Below are 15,499 nucleotides of genomic sequence, written 5' to 3' on the forward strand. Positions count from 1 at the left end.
CTGCCTGTGAAAGTATTTACTTCCCTACACATACCAAAATACACCGTCCTAGCCTTGCTACTTCCGGTTATTGCAATTCCAAAGGATAAACATGAATGCAGAATAACATAGGAAGAGGTGGCTTGGAATAAAAACAGAACCAGGCGACTTAGCCACCTTTCACCTGAAACAAAGGTTCTTTATAAAAAATCCGCTCTTCTATTTATAATGAAGTTTCAACAAAGCCTCATTGCAAGTTTTGGGGTTCGATCATTCGATGATCAGGCGTTTTCCTATCAAACAGCTTGAACAATGCGCCGTTGTTAATCTTGATCACACCAGCATAACCTCTCGTCTCGTTTAGAGATGGACCCCCTTGATAGTTTTGCAAGATGGGAAATGAGACGGGGGGGTAATAATATCAAAAGGTGAAATCGAAGAGAAATTCTTGTCTCCTCTTCTCAGAGCTCATCATGTGAGTCGTCGTCGTCATCGCTGTCGGAGGAAGGGCCTCCGCTCTGCTGGTAGACCTTCGAGACGATGGGGTTGCAGACGGCCTCGACTTCCTTGAGCTTCTCCTCGAAGTCTTCTTTCTCGGCGCTCTGGTTGTCATCCAGCCAGTCCAGGGCGTCCTTGAGGGCCGACTCGATGGACTCTTTGTCGTCCTTCTCGATCTTGTCTGCCAGCTTGTCCTTGTCATTGATGGTGTTCTTCATGTTGTACACATACGTCTCAAGGCTGTTCCTGGCGTCCACTCTCTCCCTCACTTTCTTGTCTTCATCTGCGAACTCCTCCGCCTCCTTCACCATTCTGTCGATCTCGTCCTGGCTCAACCGCCCTTTGTCATTGGTGATAGTGATCTTCTCTAATTTGCCAGTGCCTTTATCCTCCGCCCTCACATTGAGGATACCGTTGGCATCCAGTTCGAAAGTAACTTCGATTTGGGGTACACCTCTGCAGTCAATCGGCGAACAAAGCCACCATCAATGGTTACGGCCATCGAAATGTTGCAGACATTTTGCTACACTCTGCACTTAAAGCAACCATAAAAGCCTCAAACTTAAGCGGAGTCACAAATTACGCATACCTTGGAGCAGGGGGAATGCCAGACAAATCAAATTTGCCGAGCTCCCTGCAATCCTTGGTCATGCTACGTTCACCTTCAAAGACCTGGACAAAACAAGCGGGATGGACAGCAGTTTCAACAGGTGATGTAACTGCAACAGGAAAGGACATGCAAAAAAGCAAACGGCCGGAAGCAACCCGAAGTACTATAACTAACCTGAATAGAGACAGTGGTCTGTTGATCCTGGTAGGTAGTGAAAACTTGGGACTTCTTGGTGGGAATCACCGTGTTCCTTGGGATGAGCTTGGTCATCACCCCACCCACAGTCTCAATACCAAGAGTCAATGGAGTAACGTCCAAAAGCAGGATATCTGCAGACAAAAAATATTGGACAGACGTTTTCAGAATTTGCAAGTAACGAGCTGTAACCTGTGACTGAAGCAATCGCAGCATTGCCAGAAAGCATCACCTTTTGTCTCGTCGCCTCCCTCTCCACTCAAAATGCCACCCTGAACTGCAGCTCCGTATGCCACAGCCTCGTCGGGGTTCACACCCTTGTTGGGTTCTTTCCCATCGAAGAAATCCTTCAGCAGCTGCTGAACCTTGGGGATCCTGGTACTTCCTCCGACCAACACAATCTCATCGATTTGAGATTTCTGCAGTCCAGCATCATCCATGGCTTTCTTGACAGGGCCCATCGTCTTCCTGAAAAGATCATTGTTGAGCTCCTCAAACCTGGCCCTTGTCAGGGGCTCCGAGAAGTCAATGCCATCGAAGAGAGACTCAATCTCCACTCTGACTTGGTGTTGGTTACTCAAAGCCCTCTTGGCTCTCTCAGCTTCTCGGCGAAGCTTGCCCAGAGCACGGTTGTCCTTGCTGATATCCTTGTTGTACTTCTTCTTGATGAGCTTGATGAAGTATTCCATAATGCGCTGGTCAAAGTCCTCACCTGCAGAGACATCGAGATAAACTAATCAGCAATCCTGCCAGCCGTTTTCCCTTGCATTGGTCAACATGCATAATTAAGAGAGTGGAAATTCACCTCCAAGGTGGGTGTCCCCATTAGTGGCCAACACCTCGAACACTCCATTGTCGATTGTGAGGATGGAAACATCAAATGTTCCACCTCCCAAGTCGAATACAAGGATGTTCTTCTCGCCTCCCTTCTTATCCAGACCATAGGCGATTGCAGCAGCAGTAGGCTCGTTGATGATCCTAGCCACATTCAATCCGGCTATAACTCCTGCATCTTTGGTAGCTTGCCTCTGAGCGTCGTTGAAATAAGCTGCGAAGCCAGACAGAAGGTTTAATTTCGTATATATCCGGCTTGTCGCGAAACTGCTACCAGATCATCATGATAGTTACCTGGCACAGTTACCACAGCATCCTTGATCTTTTTTCCTAGAAAAGCCTCAGCAGTTTCTTTCATTTTGGTCAGGACCATGGCACTAATTTCTTCGGGACTGAAGACCTTAACCTCTCCATCCTTAATTTTCACCTGGATGTAAGGCTTGCCGTCCTTGTTGACGATCTTGTAGGGCACTAGTTTCATATCCCTTTGAACTTCCTTGTCCTCAAATCTACGTCAGGCCAAAACAAATTAGCATTTTCTTACCGTACGACGGAACAGCCCGAATCAACAATGAGATTACTGATAGCGTGATAATACTTACTTTCTTCCTATTAACCGTTTCACGTCGAAAATGGTCCTTTCAGGGTTCACTGCAGCCTGGTTTTTAGCGGCCTCACCAATAAGTCTCTCGCTATCGGTGAAAGCCACCCAAGACGGAGTGATTCTGTTCCCTTGGTCATTTGCGATAATCTCTACATGACCATTTTTATAGACTCCGACGCATGAGTATGTCGTCCCGAGGTCGATACCGATCACGGTACCAAGCTTGGGAGCTTCCTCTGCAGCGACAAAAGACGCAAGGAGGACACCTGCATGGACATCACAACTGCATAAGATCCAGAGTGCCGATTCGCCGAGAAATAGTTGTGGAAGAACAGCTATTATTGCGCAGCGAGACCGTCGATATGCTTGTAGGCATCCATGGATCGCTTCTTATCCTTAAAGAATGATAACCTCAACGGGAAAAAGCACGCACGCAGGCATCAACATTCTAATTGAAAGCGCGGAATAACATACCTGCAACGATGATAGCGAACAAGCCGATGCCGGAACATCGACGTCGAGCCATGGCTGGAAGCGGCGCTGAGAGCAAGAAGATGCGGCGGGGGGATGGCTGGAGGGCTTCTTCTGCACAGACAAGGAGAGACAATGGAGCGAGGGATGGACGCTTTCTGCAGAAGAACCTAGGGTGAAGGCAAGAAAGGGAGCGTTCTTCTTGACCTGGATCGTGTTGATGAGGCTGAAGTGAAATGGAGCTCCGCGATAATCTGTTTGGAGTATGCAATATTATTTGCTCTCACAAGGCTAACAACCTAAGGTTTTAAATCAAACCACCTTACGCCTTCCCCCTTACAAACTCCCACATTAGGGCCACGGCCGACCTCTCCCCGCCACGTTGCACCCTCCCCGAACCTGCCACGTCGGACCCAAAACCGTTCCCACCAATCAGCGCCTTCGCCACACGTCTCCAGTCTCCTCCAGCCGACCTCCCGCTGCCAGGTGGCACCCTTGACACGTCCGACCCCAAACGCTCCCTCCAATCAGCGCCCTCCCTTCACGTTTCCAGTCACTCCCAGCCAATCAGGGCTCGGGCTTTTTGTTGGACTTCTGCGTCGCGTCCGATCGTGCTCGCATGCTGGAATCCTGGCCGTTTATCCTCCCAAGGGCAGATCTGTGTTTGCGTGAAAGTGCTAGAACTTTCTTGAAGCTTGCCGCGGTCGCTGGCCCTACCAAATGACCAATATCTTGATTTTTATTTTTTTTTCCACTTTTCAACATTCGATTTTGTTGAGTCAAACTTTAAACATATATCGCCCTTGCCTTAGCGCCCGTTCGCATGCTCGTTAAATCGAAGCATTAAGCCATTGGGATTAAAACTCCATCGCCATTTCCTAAATAACCTTAGCGCCCGTTCACATGCTTGTCCGATCCAAGCTTTTTAGCTATTGGGATTAAAACTCCAAAGCCTTTTCCTATGTAACGTCACTCCTTTATAGGTCATGTGTCCACATCTCTAAATGCTACAATGATTGTTTATTCTTAGAGTAGCAACTTTTCAATAAGAAGTTATTCGCACATGGATCGGGCCACTGATCACAATTTGCACGTAGGGCCAACCCCAAATCCATGTGATTTGCAAAAAGAAGCCATGCTTTCCTAACTAGACCCAAAATGGGTCTACTCAACTTTCCCTAGTAGCACTTGTCTAGCTAGCAATGATTTTGAGAAAGAAGCTCTAGTGAGCAGCATCGATTAATATGTGTGAAAACGTTTTTTGTTGGGTTTTAGCTGGAGGTTCAAATCAGAACCTTTTGCATGTGCAAAACTATGTGTGTTTACAAAATTGTGGCACCCATTTAACAAAATAGGAATTGTTTATTTTAAGCAAAGAGCTTCTAACATGACTTAGAGTGTGGCATGTAAACTTTTGATAGGAAAAAGAGTACAATCTTTAGCATGAAGTTTGTCATTTAATAAGACAATGGCCATTTAGACATGCACCTGCCACTTAATGTCAGTTCTTAAACATGTTGCCTTTGAAAAAAAAAAATTGCTCATGAGATTTTGTGGTTTCAAAATGTCCATTGATCACAATCGTTAGTTGGATCCCCATGTTCACATGGTATACTCACAAAAGTTCAAATAGTGCCTCCTTGAACACCCAACTGATCTTCCTTCCTATTGACATTAAGAAGGAGGTTCCTGGTGCAACAAAGCTCCATGTTTGTTGGTCCTCCTTCTTCACATGGACATTGAGGAGGAGAGTTCTAATGCGATCAAGCTTCGATGTTCATTTGCATTGAATTATGTACCTATCTACACATAGGAACAATGTCAATGTGGCTCTTGTTCACTCTTATGGAAGATATTAAGAGGGGAAGTGCCCCCCCTATGGGTATCAAAGTGTTTATCTCTTATCTCAAGAGAGAGATGACAATAATGGATTTCAAGTGTAACCATTGGACTATACCGATATAAGGCAACAAATTGAAGCAATTTCAAGTGGGAAATGTCACATTGACTACCAATACATAAATAGTATTTTAACATATTGATGACCATTTGAAATCTTTGAAGTTTGTTGAGAAAATTATTACAATCAAGGATAGAGTTACCATAATAGGATGAATGGACTACACTGTGTTTGCACAAAGTTATTGATCAACTAAGAATGAACTCAAACATAAGAGCTACTATTCCATCATATAGCATTTAAAAGGCCCTAGTCTATATATGCTTTTCAAACTAATAAAGGTTAGGTAAAATTAATGTGCTAATAGATTGGGGCTTGAGTATCATACTAATAAAGAAAGGGGTAATCAAAATTATTTGCATAGAAAATTGCCAATTCACTAAGCACCTATTTTGGGATCGTGTCGAAGTCAAGAGGCTTTGGAAGGATTTATAAAAATGGGTTGATAGGGCTCGGTTTCACTTAGCTATCATAGCAAAGACCATCCTTTCTAAAGAGGGCATTACCATGAATGAAGGCATGATGTAAATATACAATGTGACCCACACTATGGCCATCAAAGTAATATGGAGGCACATGAATGATCAGTGCTTTGGGAAGGCTTTCTTTTGTAAAAATCTAGATGTATCTATGGTCAAGCATGATGTTTTAGTGATTTTTAGGGGGTTAGGCAAGTTTGGCTCTATTTATAGAGCAGCCCTTAAAGTGCTTATGAAAGTTGGTTGAACTCTAAATGAGTGCCCTCAGCTAAGGAGTCCCCATCCTAACTGGTAGTAGATGTAATTACTTATACCTTAATACATGATGTGCATAATTTTAAAGATTTGTCTATGACAAAAGAAATGGGTAATCCAAAGTCATCTACACACAAATTTAAGGATCATGAATCAAATAGGTCACCTTATAAGCAATTTTTTCTTTCGACTTGAACAATTGGGTCACAAACTACAAAATTTTCCCATTGGTTATACATGCATGTCATATAATCCCTAATGCAGTTTATTTTTTAAATCTCTACTCATGCTCAATCAACTTCCTTCTTTCCCGCTTGAACCACTCATGCAACAAACTACAGAATTTTCCCATTGTGTTATACATGCATGTTATATTATCCTTATCCAGTTTATTTTTTATATTTACTTGTATTTAGTCAACTTCCTTCACTTGATTCAAGTTATGATTTCATATTCATGCCTTGACTACTATGAGAGATGCTTGTAGATGGCAAATGCTAGAATCTAAACAAATGGTGTCTCCCCAAGGTTTGAATGCCAATTTTTCCAACATCATGTTGCTTTTACAAAAGGCTAATTGAGAGTGGTCTTCATAGATGCATGATAAACAATCATTAACATTAAAATATGGTGTGGTCTTTGTAAGTGGCAATCAATTGAGAGTGGACTTTGTAGATGCCTAATAAACAATCCCTCCCAACAAAATCAAGCACACAAAACAGTGTGAGAGTGGTCTTTGTAGATGCCTTATAAGCAATCCTTCCCAACAAAATTGAGCATGCAAAACAGTGTGAAAGTGCTCTTTCTAGATGCCTAGTAGAATCCTTACTAACAAAATTGAGCACACAAAACAACATGACTTTGATATTCAAAGAAACCTCCTCTAAGATAGATGAGAGCCACATTGCTAGCTTCATGCAATGAGAAGGAAAACAAACTTAATCAATTAACTCAATTATGCAAGCTTCCATGTGTGTAGCTTGTTCAACTTTTATTACCAAAACTAACAAATTGAATCAAAGGATTATACATTGAAACCTCAACATGCAAAAGGTAGAGTTTGACAACACTGGATGTGCTTAGTATTCCAAGGTAAGTTTGATGTTGCTTATATGTTATTGAGCCTTATAGAAGAAAAAGTCGACGAGAATTGGTGCCATTTGATGTACATAGGGTGACTAGACTATTTTTTGCCAGCAAAGGGTAATAGGCAAGTTACGAGTGTCTTTTATCTCAAAAAAACACAAGTTTTGATTTGATCAAATGGAGCCAATGGTTGAAATGCTTAGGGAACATGGTGAAAAACTATCAAATAGTAACAAAGAACAAAGGAGGGCAATGAACAAAAGTCTAAAGGAGAAGAATAGGTAAGGATATGTATAAAGGGAAATGACGTAAGATGTGAAGTGATGGAAAAAGCTTTAAAATTAGGAAATGTATATCATGGGGATCTCATATAGAGGGTTGGGTCAAATGCTAGTTGGAAACAATGGCAAGAGGGTAAATTACCATACATTCAACTATGGAGAAGTAATGGAGGAGTAAGAGGAAGTTGAAAGCTCTACTATTCACGACAATGAAATAGGAGAAGCTACAAAAGATAAGTATTGAACCCTAAGATGGATTAGCATAAGATGTGTACAAGCTCAATAGAAAAATCTATCAAAGAGGGAGAAATCTTAGCCCTACTCCCAAGTGTCTCCACACATCTCACAATAGCATACATTGCAACACCTTCCTAGATTGGATGTATGCATATCAAAGGCACCTCTTTAGCAACATGGCAAAGTAAGAGTTTTAGTATTCTCAAGCCTCTTTTGCTAGTAAGTATCTACTTTTTCATAATAGCTGCTAATGGAGTGAAAATGAAGAGATTGTCCTCCAGATGCTTAAGAAAAATGGGAAGTCCTTTCAATATTTGGGTGAGAATGAAATGTTGGGACCTAAAGTGAAGTCCTTTCAATATTTATGTGAGAGTGAAGTGTTGGGAGTTCCCATCTCGTACAACCAAAAGTGGATGATAGCCCTTGAGAATAAACATGTGCAACATTTAACTTTCCAATGTACAAGGGCTAGTAAGACTAGATGATCATTCTTTACTTGATGATCAAAGTAAGGGGATAAATGAGCACTTAAAGAGGCTAATGCTCATGTAGTTTATGTTATTGGTAAGGACTTTCATATTATAGTCTTGAATGAAATCATTGTGTATTGGGATGCTTCATCAAAGCCATGAATTTTCAATGGATTTTTAATGCCAACTCCTAGAGATTGCGCAGATTGGCTAGCATGCTGCCATTCCACAAAGTTCTCATTTGTCTCATGGATTTTGCATAGCATTAGTGTCTTTCTTGCAAGTTGAGTTATTTAGGTATCAAATGTTCTATACTAAGACACTAGATCATTTCCTTGCATAGTATGATATAATGGCAAGGAATGTACGGGCTTTGGACCCTATACAATATGACTACCTCATTGGACCCAAAATAAGTAGTGAAAGTAGTTAATCCTCTAAGAATGAAGAAGATGATCAAGTTTCTCAAAGGGGAAAAGTGAAAATGGTAGCATACGAAGGGGGCTATAAATTTTCATGATGATGTGGAGCTTTTTATGGTCAAGGAATGAGGCTAGAAACAAGATCAATTGAAACTAGTTAAACATATCCACCATTGAAGGAAAAGAGGTCTAAGGAAAAAAAGAAGTCAAAAGTGATAGAGCTAAGTTGGGGAATGTAATACCAAAACTTGTATCCAATGCAAAAAGCCCAACATTATCCATCAAAGGATTCTCACATAAAATCATCCACTAGCTTCGTGTATATAGGTTGTAGGTTCCACTCCACCTTTTTTTGGGTCTTGAAGACCATGATGAGTAATGGTATAGTGTTAAGCATCAACTCTTTAACAAAGAGGTCAACATGACTTTTGCATGGAGTTTGTCATTATAAGGCAATTGTTCCAAGTTTGTAAATGACTCGTTTTCCATCCTTGCCAATTAGTGAAGGATGCCCAATGTTTTATGTGAGTGGAATGTGGGTGGTGGCCTCATTAGTTTAGATAGGTTAAGAGGGACAACAATCTGACACACAAGAAGATGCATGTTGTTTTGTGCAAGTTTGGAACGTAAGTGGTGGTATTATTGGTTTCAATAGGTTAAGAGTGACAACAACATGACACATAAGAAGCACTTTGAGCTCCCTTTATAGGTTGAATTCTCAAGTGGACCACCATGGATGATTAACCTTTGAAAATTCCAAACATTTTGAGTCGCAACAAGATTTCTAGGCATAAGCCTCTTGTGTCCATCTCATCACCGTCATTGTTGCATATGCCTCACTAGTGTACATAATCGGGGTCATCACATGATAGCTTGTGCAAACATTGGTAACAAGTCATTTACTCAATTCACCAAAAAAAAAACTACATTGATCTTCATATTATCCTTTGTGCACATGTAACTCTTCACGGTTAGAGAGAAACTTTCCAAGTCAATGTTTGAATGACAACATCTACGATTACAATAATTATCACAACACATTGGGAGACACAAAGTCCTTTTGTTGCTTGCAAGCTATTTTTTCACACTGAAAGTATGAAGAGTGCTCATGTGATGATTTCATTCCAACATAGGCCCTTTTCACCAACCCATCCACCCTTATTATTAGTGAAGATTATTTTCATTGCAATGTAAGCAAGCCCTTTATATGCCTTCCAATTCTCACTACTGCTAGAGCAAACAGAATCCTTGACCAATGGTATTTATTATATCAAGATAGTGAATCTTAGCATTATGATCATTGAAACCATTAGGGATAATTTAGACTTGCATGGATGGAAAGTAAATAACATTTCGACATTATCATTAGCAAATCCATATTGGCTCCACACTTTTTGTTACATATTTTGAGCTAAGAGGGCTTATTTGGGAAGGAAGGGATGGGTATTCCACTTTCCTCTCAATGCTTGAAAAAGGCTTGCAGTGTTGGACGAGTTTTGAGTCATTGTAGCAATAAAAGAGTTTAATGGCAACAAGTTTGGGATTGAGATTCAAATTGGTGCTTGGGCTTGTTATACACGTGCTTAGTTTGACATGTCTTTGACAAGTGTTTACTAACTTATGGAGATGTCATTGATTTATGAAGTATGTTTTGGAGAAGTATCCATCCTGCTCTATCTTTTGCAATTGTTCTCCTTATTGGTTGAAAGTTTGTTAGGTACTTATAAGGGTGAAACACACTTGTAAAATCTTAATTTTGAGTTGATAGGCATTTAGAGCCCTTATAGACTATGCAACATCCATCAAAGTTAGGTGTTCGCAGAGACGTACCAGTCTACATTACATTGTGAAAAAGAGGCATAAGGGAGTTTATTGGGTGGCAAAAGCCCCTTGCCCATTTGATCAACAAGGACACTAAACCTTTAGTTACAAAACATGATTGAGCACAGGGAGAATAGTGGACTAAGGAAGAAAGAAGAAGAACAAGAATGCAACCATAATGTCATGGAAGAGAACTTGTTTTTTATAGTGAAGCAAGTACATTGCTTTATGGCTTTCTAGCTTGGGCACACATCTCACTCTTTCCTTATGGACTCTTTCCTTATGGGATTCAATTACATGTGCCTTAGCACTTGTGCCTCTAGCACTGCATATATTTTAACACTCCCCCCCCCCCCCCCCCAAGGATGTAGGTTGGCCCCCTGAATTCTTGCAAGGTCTCTAGCTCATGCAATGTCAAATAAAGTGTAGGTAATTTAGAAGAGAATCTCAGTAGATTCTTCAGAGTTTGTTTCTTTTACAAAATTTGCATGTTGGGCCCAACATTCTTTCTCGATGTGTCCCAACTTGTTGCAGCTTTTGCACCTTGTTTTCCCTTTGTTCCAATAGTCTTGCTCTTTGTGTCCATTTCTCTCGTAGATCTTGCAAACAATTCTTGAAGAAGAGCCTTTTTTGTAAAGTGCAATTATTGCTAAGCTCGAAGTAGAGTCTTAAGCTTCCTTAATTTTACCTTCTGGCTCATATAAGGCACCTTCAACTGCATTGAGTTTTCTATTAGGTACATTCCTTAGTGTTGCTACTATCTACTCATGACCTTTGTTAGGTTGACCCACACAGTCGAGTAGCACGACAATGGCTTCATCTTCTTCAATATATTTTCCTATTGAAGATAACTATACTTTCAAGCTTTTCATTTTGTTTATAAACAATGTTAGGGAATCATGTTGGTTTAGATTAAGCTTTAAAAATTCCATTAATAGATTGATTTTAGAGTTCTTTGCTTGAGAGCCGAATATCTTATCTAGCTCGTTCCATGCCTCCTTTGCGCTTTTAAATCCAGAAATGTGGAGTGTGACATTATCAGATAAACCCCGAGCTATTGTCTTTAGGACTTTGTTATTTTTTCTCTTCTATGTTGGATTGTTTGGATCTTTAGGATCTTCTAGAATCTCCCAAAGGTCTTTTCGCATCAGATGATACATTTTGTCATTTACCAAGTGTGGAACCTGTTGCCATTGAATTTTTCCACTACGTCGATTTTAGATGTTTTGGTGAACAAAGAGGTCTTACCAAATGACTCACATGATAGTGTCCAACTCTAGTTACAACAATAAATTTTGTGAGAGTTACAATGAGTTTTGGTAGTTTTTAATGATGAGTAGTTGCAAACAATAACGCTTTTATGAACTTTTGGATACTTATGAGTGTGAATTGCCTTTAAGAGAACCCGATTTTTGACAAAAAGGCTCAAGTGTGAATGCAAGCTCTAATGTGAAGGTATATTTTTATCAAGTGGTTCAAATTAAATCCATTCCCATAATCCAATGTGAAAGGGTTTAGAGATGAACTAGTTCACCTTTTAGTGCTATTTGAATAGGATTTGATTTATAAGGTTGAATAACCTTAGACCAATGATAATTGAACAAAAAAGAAAAAAGCCTTATCGCCATGCCATCAAATAGAAAAATGCACCATTTTGAAGGGACGACAACATGGATTCAGACATGGCAAGGTCATCAGCATGGTTTGGTCATGGATTGACTTACCGAGGTGCTACTACCTCTCCATCTTCTTCTCTCATAGTTGACGAGCATGGACACTAACTTTTGTAGAGCAGCATAGGTGTTGAAGACCATGACCAAACTAGCGCTATTTGATGATGAGAGTGTGGCTATTGATGTGCAACTATTTCTTAGGGTTGATTCAACAAGGCGTTGACTATAGAATTATGATGGTGGCTACAACCTCTTAATGAAGCTTTATCCTTCAAAGCTTAAGTTTTTCTACTAATAATGCTATAATCATAGCCCATAGTTGCAATATCCAATAGCTTGGTAAAGCACAACAATACTATGATCTTGACTTTATTAGCTATACTAATGGAAAGGTTGGGCAAAGATCTTGATAGGTAGATTATAGTAGCAAAGTGAGAGCTAAGTATTACACAAAGAATAAAGGATAAAAGCCAAAGACTTGAAGATAAGGAGACAAGTAGATGAAAAGGATGCAAGAGAGAAGGAGATTATGGAAGAGAGTAGAAGAGGGTGTGGCTTTGATACCATGTTACAAAACATGTTAAGCATTGGGAGAATTGTCGACTAAGGATAGAAATAAGAAGAACAAGAATGCAACCATAATGTCATGGAAGAGAACTTGCTATTGATAGTGAAGCAAGTACATTGTTTCATAGCTTTCTAACTTGGACACATCTCACTTTGTGCTTATGGGATACGGTTACACGTTGTCAAAGAGTTTACTGTTCATAATATAAATCATGGGATTCTTATGAACACAGAAGAGCTTCACTGGAAGTTATATGAGGAATTTGCATACAAAATTCAGACGTTGTTATCTAATAACCAACTTAGTTACATAAGTTCTTTTGTATTTATCATATAATTTTCAGTTATACCATGTAAATTTATGAAAAATAAGTCTATGGGAATCTACAACTTGGTCAACTGGAAGCAATTGACAGTCTGTAGGATAAATTGCATTGATTCAGGTGCAAAAATATGGTAAGAACTCAAGAAAATTGCCAAAAGTTGCCAAAAGTCCACTAGGTTCACATGGGACCTGAAGTAATAGACTTAAGTGACCAGCAAGTGACCTGGGTAGGTCAAAAAGTGACCAGGGGCTGAGCAGGGAGCAGCCTGCATTTTTTGGCGCAAAATGCAAGCTGCACAGTCTGATGCACAATTGGAGAGAGCTAGAGCTATGGTGCATGATTTGGAGCATGCAAACTGAAGAACAACAGGCCCATAAATTGAAGAAGTAAACATGGTGAGATCTCCACTTCTCTGCCCATTTGGTCTGACGAAAATGCATGTTGAAACAGTCTATAAAAGAGGGAAATCTGAGAGAAAAGTATTCAGCCTGCTCTTATGCACGACTTCTCTCATTTTGTCTATCTTATTCTTGGTCCAATGAAGCCCGACTTGGGTGACTTTGGGGCAAGCAAAGGGTGAGGATTTTGAAGGTATATGGGCTGAAATAACCAGTCATAAACAGGGCAGCCCACTATTATGGTCCAATTTTATGAGCAAACAAGAGATTTATGTGGTTGTAATGGAAGGAAATGACCTCCTTTCGTTAGGACTTTGTTCATTAATGATTAGAGGTGCTTCTTCATGAGTTTATGCACTCATTTTGAGCTTGATTATGGGCTGGAATTTTCAGTTTTTAAAATAGGGCTGAAGCTAAAATTATGCTTCTTCAATTCATTTCATGTATTATTGGCCCAAATCTTGAATGCATTTGAGTCTATTAACATAATACTTATTCCAAAGGGTTGAAATCCATCTATGTACTTGAAATATATGCCATTAGATCTTGCATTTGATATTCATAATTGAACTGAGAATCTGAAAATGTCCTTTATGATATGATGTATGTATCCAGAGGCATTTGATGTAATCAAGATAAACTTATTTCTTCCGTTCATGTATGCTAATTACATAGTGAAAAAGCTTGAATTCTTCTTCCGTACCTAGATCATTTCTAAATCCCGGATCTTATTAAACCCCAATCTATTTCCACTTCCTGAACCTTGAATCCTAAACTTCTCTTCTGCACTAAAGCCCCGGTGGTAGACCTTCAACCCTTAACACGACGACAGTGGTGAACCCGACGTGAAGGTCCGCTGCGGAAGAAGAAGTCCAATGGGAGAATCATCAAGTTCGGGAGGAGATGCCTGGCAACAGTTGGTTCGTCTAATGCAAGAAATCCAACAACAGCAGTTACAATTTCAGCAGCAGTTGCAATTGCAACAACAACGGAGACAAGAAGAAGAGTGGATTGACACTGCTGCCATTAAAGCTTTAGAAGCAGTTGGACAAGAGCTCAAGCAATTTAATGGGCAAAATGTATCCTCTTTTATCCGCCTTTATATTGACAAGATGGTCTTCTTTGGAGTCCCTCAACATGCCTGGAGCTGTTATTTTGCCCGCCTGGCTGTGCATGGTCTCCAGGACCGAATTCATGGTCTTTTCCAAAAAGATGCAGGATGGACTGTGTTCAAGAAGGTTCTTCGAGAATAAATTTTCCTTGAAGATTCTGGCCTTATGACAAAGAAAGTCTTCACCGAATGGGTCGAAAGGCCCAATTAAGAGGTCTAACCGCTACTGCTCTTCATCGAGAATTTGAAAGCAAAATTGCCCAACTAGATCCTGATGACCAACAAGGTATGGAAAGTCAAAAGATTGAATTATTTCTAAAGGCTGCAGATTCTTCTCTTCAGGAGAAATTAACTGATCGACTTGAAGACCCTAACTCTGAGTCGGGATTGAAGACTGCTTGGAGTGATGCCACTGAAGCAGTTAATATGATCGCTCGAAGAGAGCGATTGCGCCTAAGATGGGGATCAACCCCTGCAACAACTGAATCTATGAAGGAGCCTGCTCTTATGCACGACTTCTCTCATTTTGTCTACCTTATTATTGGTCCAATGAAGCCCGACTTGTACCCAAGTACTTGAGTGACTTTGGGGCAAGCAAAGAGTGAGGATTTTGAAGGTATATGGGCTGTTATGGGCTGAAATAACCAGTCATAAATAGGGCAGTCCATTGTTATGGTCCATTTTTATGAGCAAACAAGAGATTTATGTGGTTGTAATGGAAGAAAATGACCTCTTTTCATTAGGACTTGTTCATTAATGATTAGAGGTGCTTCTTCATGAGTTTATGCACTCATTTTGAGCTTGATTATGGGCTAGAATTTTCTGTTTTAAAACAGGGCTGAAGCTAAAATTATGCTTCTTCAATTAATTTCATGTATTATTGGCCCAAATCTTGAATGCATTTGAGTCTATCAACATAATACTTGTTCCAAAGGGTTGAAATCCATCTATGTGCTTGAAATAAATGCCATTAGATCTTGCATTTGATATTCATAATTGAACTGAGAATCTGAAAATGTCCTTTATGATATGATGTATGTATCCAGAGGCATTTGATGTAATAAAGATAAACTTATTTCTTCCATTCATGTATGCTAAGTACATAGTGAAAAAGCTTGAATTCTTCTTCCGTACCTAAATCATTTCTAAATCCCAGATCTTATTAAACCCCAATCTATTTCCACTTCCTGAACCTTGAATCCTAAACTTCTCTTCTGCACTA

General features: G+C 40.1%; 1 protein-coding gene across 1 annotated transcript; it reads right to left on the bottom strand.

Annotated features, from left to right (window-relative positions):
* Nucleotides 1–362: 362 nt before the first annotated feature.
* Nucleotides 363–3,486, bottom strand: LOC148017801 (luminal-binding protein 5-like). Its single transcript, XM_087661415.1, has 8 exons — nt 3,195–3,486; nt 2,719–2,986; nt 2,411–2,625; nt 2,088–2,330; nt 1,515–1,994; nt 1,262–1,416; nt 1,067–1,149; nt 363–933 (listed from the first exon to the last, which is right to left on the bottom strand). Exons 1-8 carry the CDS (start codon nt 3,244–3,246, stop codon nt 441–443), a joined length of 1,989 nt encoding a protein of 662 aa, XP_087517541.1. The 5' UTR covers nt 3,247–3,486; the 3' UTR covers nt 363–440.
* Between the last annotated feature and the right edge of the window lie 12,013 nt (nt 3,487–15,499).

This window comes from Lygodium microphyllum, chromosome 21 (genome assembly GCF_053477565.2).
Source record: "Lygodium microphyllum isolate KBCC chromosome 21, Lygodium_microphyllum_v1.1.10, whole genome shotgun sequence".
NCBI classification, from domain to species: Eukaryota; Viridiplantae; Streptophyta; class Polypodiopsida; order Schizaeales; family Lygodiaceae; genus Lygodium; species Lygodium microphyllum.